Source organism: Phoenix dactylifera, chromosome 2 (genome assembly GCF_009389715.1).
Source record: "Phoenix dactylifera cultivar Barhee BC4 chromosome 2, palm_55x_up_171113_PBpolish2nd_filt_p, whole genome shotgun sequence".
Taxonomy (NCBI): domain Eukaryota; kingdom Viridiplantae; phylum Streptophyta; class Magnoliopsida; order Arecales; family Arecaceae; genus Phoenix; species Phoenix dactylifera.
Window position 1 is genome coordinate 23,487,082 of NC_052393.1, and position 7,525 is coordinate 23,494,606.

Genomic DNA, 7,525 nt, shown 5'->3' on the forward strand with positions numbered 1-7,525 from the left:
ACTTACTGGGGTCGACCCTTTGGTTTCTCTGATTTCGGGACAGCATCTTAACTGTGTTCCCAGACAATGTAATTGTGTTCCCAGACAAGGTAAATGTGTTCCCAGGAACTCCATAACTGTGTTCCCAGACAACATAACTGTGTTCCCAGACAAGCTAACTGTGTTCTCAGAAACTCCATAACTGTGTTCCCAGACAACATAACTGTGTTCTCAGAAACTCCATAACTGTGTTCCCAGACAACGTAACTGTGTTCCCAGACAAGCTAACTGTGTTCCCAGAAACTAGCTAACTGTGTTCCCAGAAACTCCATAACTGTGTTCCCAGACAAGCTAACTGTGTTCCCGGACAAGCTAACTGTGTTCCCAGAAACTATATAACTGTGTTCCAAGACAACATAACTGTGTTCCCAGACAAGGTAACTGTGTTCTCAGAAACTCCATAACTGTGTTTCCAGACAACATAACTGTGTTCCCAGACAAGCTAACTGTGTTCTCAGAAACTCCATAACTGTGTTCCCAGACAACATAACTGTGTTTCCAGACAAGCTAACTGTGTTCCCAGAAACTCCGTAACTGTGTTCCCAGACAACGTACCTGTGTTCCCAGAAACTAGCTAACTGTGTTCCCAGAAACTCCGTAACTGTGTTCCCAGACAACGTAACTGTGTTCCCAGAAACTAGCTAACTGTGTTCCCAGAAACTCCATAACTGTGTTTCCAGAGAAGCTAACTGTGTTCCCGGACAAGCTAACTGTGTTTCCAGAAACTCGCTAACTGTGTTCCCAGACAACGTAACTGTGTTCCCAGAAACTAGCTAACTGTGTTCCCAGAAACTCCATAACTGTGTTCCCAGACAAGCTAACTGTGTTTCCGGACAAGCTAACTGTGTTCCCAGAAACTAGCTAACTGTGTTCCCAGAAACTCCATAACTGTATTCCCAGACAAGCTAACTGTGTTCCCAGAAACTCCGTAACTGTGTTCCCAAACAACATAACTGTGTTCCCAGACAAGCTAACTGTGTTCTCAGAAACTCCATAACTGTGTTTCCAGACGACATAACTGTGTTCCCAGACAAGCTAACTGTGTTCTCAGAAACTCCATAACTGTGTTCCCAGACAACGTAACTGTGTTTCCAGACAAGCTAACTGTGTTTCCAGAAACTATTGGACTGTGTTCCCAGAAACTCCATAACTGTGTTTCCAGACAAGCTAACTGTGTTCCTAGACATCTTAACTGTGTTCCCAGAAACTAGCTAACTGTGTTCCCAGACAACGTAACTGTGTTCCCAGAAACTAGCTAACTGTGTTCCCAGAAACTCCATAACTGTGTTCCCAGACAAGCTAACTGTGTTCCCGGACAAGCTAACTGTGTTCCCAGAAACTATATAACTGTGTTCCAAGACAACATAACTGTGTTCCCAGACAAGGTAACTGTATTCTCAGAAACTCCATAACTGTGTTTCCAGACAACATAACTGTGTTCCCAGACAAGCTAACTGTGTTCTTAGAAACTCCATAACTGTGTTCCCAGACAACGTAACTGTGTTTCCAGAAACTCCGTAACTGTGTTCCCAGACAACGTAACTGTGTTCCCAGAAACTAGCTAACTGTGTTCCCAGAAACTCCATAACTGTGTTCCCAGAGAAGCTAACTGTGTTTCCGGACAAGCTAACTGTGTTCCCAGAAACTCGCTAACTGTGTTCCCAGACAATGTAACTGTGTTCCCAGAAACTAGCTAACTGTGTTCCCAGAAACTCCATAACTGTGTTTCCAGACAAGCTAACTGTGTTCCCGGACAAGCTAACTGTGTTCCCAGAAACTCTGTAACTGTGTTCCCAGACAACGTAACTGTGTTCCCAAAAACTAGCTAACTGTGTTCCCAGAAACTCCATAACTGTGTTCCCAGACAAGCTAACTGTGTTCCCAGAAACTCCGTAATTGTGTTCCCAGACAACATAACTGTGTTCCCAGACAAGCTAACTGTGTTCTCAGAAACTCTATAACTGTACAACATAACTGTGTTCCCAGACAAGCTAACTGTGTTCCCAGAAACTCCATAACTGTGTTCCCAGACAAGCTAACTGTGTTCCCAGACAAGCTAACTGTGTTCCCAGAAACTCCGTAATTGTGTTCCCAGACAACATAACTGTGTTCCCAGACAAGCTAACTGTGTTCTCAGAAACTCCATAACTGTGTTCCCAGACAACGTAACTGTGTTCCCAGACAAGCTAACTGTGTTCCCAGAAACTCCATAACTGTGTTCACAGACAAGCTAACTGTGTTCCCAGACATCTTAACTGTGTTCTCAGAAACTAGCTAACTGTGTTCCCAGACAACGTAACTGTGTTCCCAGAAACTAGCTAACTGTGTTCCCAGAAACTCCATAACTGTGTTCCCAGACAAGCTAACTGTGTTTCCAGAAACTCCATGACTGTGTTCCAAGACAACATAACTGTGTTCCCAGACAAGGTAACTGTGTTCTCAGAAACTCTATAACTGTGTTCCCAGACAGCATAACTGTGTTCCAAAAAACGTAACTGTGTTCCCATGGTGAGTTGGGTCGAACTGCCACATTTTGTGTCAACCCCATTTCAAGGCGAGTCGACCCCTAAAGTGGCAAAGAGCGAAAACAGAGGGCAGCCGAAATCTGCGAATCCCAAGTGTCATGCTCACGGTGTTTTGAGTCGACCTCCGTGCAGTGGGAGTCGACTCCTTAGGTGGCACAGAGCAAAGAGAGAGAGCAGCCGAAAAAAGCGAAGCCTAAGTCTCGACCTCACCGAGTTTTGAGTCGACCTCCGTGCAGTGGGAGTCAACTCCGGTGAAAGACGAGTCGACTCCTTAGGCGGCACAGAGCAAAGAGAGAGAGCAGCCGAAATAAGCGAAGCCTAAGTGTCGACCTCACCGAGTTTTGAGTCGACCTCCTTGCAGTGGGAGTCGACTCCGGTGAAAGGCGAGTCGACTCCTTAGGTGGCACAGAGCAAAGACAGAGAGCAACCAAAATAAGCGAAGCCTAAGTGTCGACCTCACGGAGTTCTGAGTCAACCCCTGGGCAGTTCGAGTTGACCCCAGTGAAAGGCGAGTCGCCCCGTTAAGTGAGACAGAACAAAGACAGAGAGTGGAGCTTAGCTCAGCCAAGCCTAAGAGTCGACCTCTTTTCCTACCGAGTCGACATCGGGACAGATCGAGTCGACTCCAATATTTTCGAAGTCGACTCGTTAAGAGTCTCAGATTAGGCAAAGTCGAAGGGAAGCCGGGAAACGGGATTTTAGGTGTCAATATATATTTTTCCACGCCATATTCAACTATTGTAATTGTCGGAGCTGACGTCGAATGCTATGCCAACTGTTGATTAACTGTGTATCATTACGTGTTTGTAACAATTTTTTAACTGCATTCCGATTTGAAGTAACTGAATTAAAATCTAACAAAAAATCAACATATACAATTCAGTTTGCACTTCATTTACATCAATACAAGAGATTCCCAGTTAATATGCTGTGACTAACATGAAAATACATTGCAGGTATCTCGATACATTCTTCATAATGTCCATATTCTTTACTTGATGACCTCATTACAAGTCCTTCTATTGTGCCCAACCTTCCCGCATCGTCCACATCTCATTTCACGTACTGACTCCACTTGCGAAGGTCTTCTCTTCTTTTTAGGCCTGCCAGGACGTGTCTTTCTGATAGGGGGTAGAATGTGAATCTCTTCAGAGGCACTTTGGGGCTTCTCCATGTCAGGAATTGGACTGATTGCTTCGGCATATGTTACTCTATACAATTCAGCTTGGAAGCAATTGTCGGTGAATTGGTATAGTGATCTGCCGGCCTTCTCGATGCATGCACAAGCATGCTTACATGGCATGCGGAAGATTCGCCACTCGCCACAAGAGCAGCTACACATCTGCAGGTCAACTTTGCATGAGTAGTTGGTATCCTTTACGTCATATATCATTATGTTGGACGTAAATACAGCTAATCTCCGACCATCTTCCGCATTTTTATGCAACACTTTCTCCGCATCAGGACAAAGTTGAGATTGAATGCTATATCCTCGATTACGCCGTTCATGCATCATCTGCATTATTTGGATCCTTATATGGCAACCATCTGAGGCACAGGGAGATGACGAGCCTCCACGACCCAACTATTAAAAGACTCTGCCACATTCGATGTCATGATGCCCCAGCGTGGATCTGGAGCCCAATGCTCCGGCTTTGCATGTAGGAGAAAGGTGGTAGCACCAGGGGCTTCTGATGTAAGCTTTGCAATTAGCTTTCGGAATACAGTAAGCCTTGGTGTATAGGCAGCAGCATTTAGTAAATCAATGAGCCTCTTTCTCTCAGCTGCATGATAATGGACAAGGACCTGCATTGATAATTAAAATCAGATATACCACATGCTACATTACATAGATACTTTGTAGTTTAAATTATTCATAATATGACGATGCAAACCTGATTCTTGAAGTTTTCTTTCACATGACGTATACAATATGAGTGGTAAGAATCAGGAAAGTACTTCGGCACGAATTTAATAATGCCCTGATGTCTATCCGTCATAAATGTGAACTGTTGACCACTATACTCAGTACAACTATGAATAGCTTCTTTCAGAAACCGGCAAAACCATTCCCAATTTTCATCACTTTCTGTATCTACAACACCATAAGCTATAGGAAACATATCATCATTTCCATCTTTGGAAGTGGCTCCAAGCAATACACCTCCATCCTTATGCTTTATAAATGTGCTATCCATAAAAATCAGAGGACGACATCCTTTTATGAAACCCATTAGTGAAGCATGAAAACAAATGAATAGACGTCTGAATCGACCATCAATTGTTTCATACTCTACAATGCTGTCGGGGTTGGTCTGACGAATGGCATCGCAATACCAGCGAATCCGTTCATAAGATAGCCGGCTATTACCATAAAGATCCATCATAGCCACCTCCTTACCACGCCAAGCTTGATGATACGGCAATTCAACACCATATTGTCTTCGAATATCCTTTACAATATCACTCGGCTTATATAACGGCATATCTTGAAGTTGATCTTTAACAATTTTGGAAACCCAACGTTTTGAAGCCTTTGGATGAGACCGCACTTGCAATCCTCCTCCACATGTGTGGTTACAGTGCATTTTTTTAATTACAAACTTTTCACCATTCCCAAGGCGAGAAGCATGAATACGCCATTCGCAACCTTCATAAACACATTCTACAGTAACTCGATCACGATCGTTCTTCACGAAGATAAAATCCCTGCAATTTGCAATGCAATAGTTGCGAATGGTGTCACGTAGAGTTTCCACATTCATGAACTCCTGACCAACACCCTCTATACTATTTTTCCAATCATCCAACGAATTTTTTTGACTTGCTTCCTCTTCAATTGCGGCTCTTGTTTCTTCAACAACTTGACCAAAATTACTTGAGCTACCCTTCGAAAATTTTTTCCCTCTCGAACTAATTTCAGGACAATGCGATGAGCCACTGTTCATACAATAGGATAAACATTATTTTAGCAAACTTACTAAATTCGTTGCACAAAACAAAATTTTAAAAACGGAATACCTCTCAATTACCACAGCAGCACCTTCGATCAAGATTGGAGAATGAGTAACAACCATCTCGATCACCTTGGCATTTAAGTTGACGTGTATTTCATGCATGTTACGAACATCCTTATCGCTCATGAGCGTAACAAGCATTTTAGACTTATTTGGAATATAAAACTTAACTTCTATCATTGTAGAAGATAAATGTCTCCACCTTTCAACTATTTCCTTAAAAATTTGATCAAGAATTGTGTCTTTTGAGATGGAAATAATCACAGCTTCGCTACCATAACAACAAATGGCCATAAAAACAGAGCTAGCAGTGTCTTCCGAAGCCATGACAATGGAAAAAAGAGGAGGCAATGAACAGATAATTCCGAATTGCAAACAGACTTAGGAATATAGTGGAGCAGAGTCTCACTACACAGAGAAAGAGGGACTATCAGCGTTCTCTCAAACAGGGAACAGGTAAAGAGTAAGAGAGAGTCTCAACGTTTTTAGGTCAACACAAAGGCTCGACATGCTCTCTTCCTATCCATCTAGCATCCATCCTAATGGGTGCTTGTCTCTTCCCAGACCAAACAATCTCCATTGGCAAAGACAAAACAGAGAAGAACGGAGACAAAATGCATACCCTGTTGCGGCCTATTTTTACACCTTTTTTTCCGTCTCAAAATCTTCCTCCAAAGCCATCTTCGGTAAACATCTTCCGTGGGATCACCAGGGGCATCCACGCTTAAGGGCTGCAAGTGGGATTTTTACTTGGGAGCATCTTCGGTAGACAAAAACAGAGTGTCTTCCGGTTAGAAAACAGAACGCGGTACCTATTTTTTTCCCGCTTCTGGTAGCATGGGGGTACTTAAGTATCCTGGGGGCACTTTGGGTACTATATTTTAAAGGAAACAGTAACTTAGGGACCGGGAATTAAAGATCCATGAAGCGGTGGACCGGAAGTTTTTTTTGGGTCAACCGGGACCTCCTGTTACAGTGGGGTCTTTAGAGGGATGGGAAAGTAATTTACCGTAAATAAAACCTAGAATGGTTTTTTTTTTTTTTTTTGCTAAAGACGGGTTTTCATACAATACGTGTACGAATACACCCAATAAAGTCAAAAAATACTAACTCACGGAGAGCCAGTGGCAGCTCCCCCTCCCCCACCCAAAGGGTGTATCCTGAATGATGAGCCGCGAATGCAGCCACCCAATCGGCTGCCCCATTGGCTTCTCTAAATACATGCTTGGCCTAAACGACACCCCAACCCCACACATCATCCCTATATCCCGAACCAAGGGGTGGTCTGTGCCCTCGCCCCTCAGCCCCTCCTGAATCCAACTGATAACTGTGGCTGAGTCACCCTCCAAAATAATCGAGCCAGCCTGCAAAGCCTGCCTCGCATATCGAAGACCCGCCCAGACCCGTCCAGGCAGCTCGTAAGAGGCTAGCCTGCTGGTGTATTGCTCTCCTTTGAGCACTTTATTTCCTTGTAAAGTCATTAATTTCTCAGTTAAGGGTATTTAATATTTTGTGCACTTGATCCTGGTCGCTAATGGATTGCCATTGTGTTGCCACACTTTTCTTCATGCATGCGTCACCATTTCAGAAGGAAGAAAGAAAACAATGAAATATGAGTGCAAGTGGCATGGACCACTGGAGAATACGTCGAAGTTGAAAGCATTGCTGTTCTAGTGCGCATCTAATAATATCTTTATAGATAATTCAATTGTTTGCTTCAGCTTGACTGTTCCTATCTTGCCTCATTTAGTTGTAGAAAATGAAATTTGTGTCATTTGTAGAATTTACTGTCTGATTGGGGCTGCATGCTCAAACAACCAGACTTGCTGACGGCACCTCGTGGTGCCGTTGGGTTCGGGCCGAAAAGAGCTCACCCCTCTCGGTGCTTCTTCCCAAGAGATTTGGGCCAAGTTTGTTGCCGAGGACGCTTTCTTCATACTACAA

General features: G+C 43.6%; 1 protein-coding gene across 1 annotated transcript; it reads right to left on the reverse strand.

Moving 5' to 3' along the window:
• Positions 1-4,097: 4,097 nt before the first annotated feature.
• On the reverse strand, positions 4,098-5,908 carry LOC120110005. The gene is made up of 3 exons (XM_039123965.1): positions 5,586-5,908; positions 4,460-5,504; positions 4,098-4,370 (listed from the first exon to the last, which is right to left on the reverse strand). The coding sequence occupies exons 1-3, from the start codon at positions 5,906-5,908 to the stop codon at positions 4,098-4,100; spliced, it is 1,641 nt and encodes a 546-aa protein (XP_038979893.1).
• Between the last annotated feature and the right edge of the window lie 1,617 nt (positions 5,909-7,525).

Bases quoted from the DNA above. Each gene is read 5' to 3' on its own strand.
- LOC120110005 (XM_039123965.1), bottom strand. From the start codon at position 5,908: ATGGCTTCGGAAGACACTGCTAGCTCTGTTTTTATGGCCATTTGTTGT. The intron at 5,505-5,585 runs GTATTCCGTTTT...TTGTATGAACAG, and splicing joins GCTGCTGTGGTAATTGAGAG to TGGCTCATCGCATTGTCCTG. The intron at 4,371-4,459 runs GTTTGCATCGTC...TTATCAATGCAG, and splicing joins AAGAAAACTTCAAGAATCAG to GTCCTTGTCCATTATCATGC.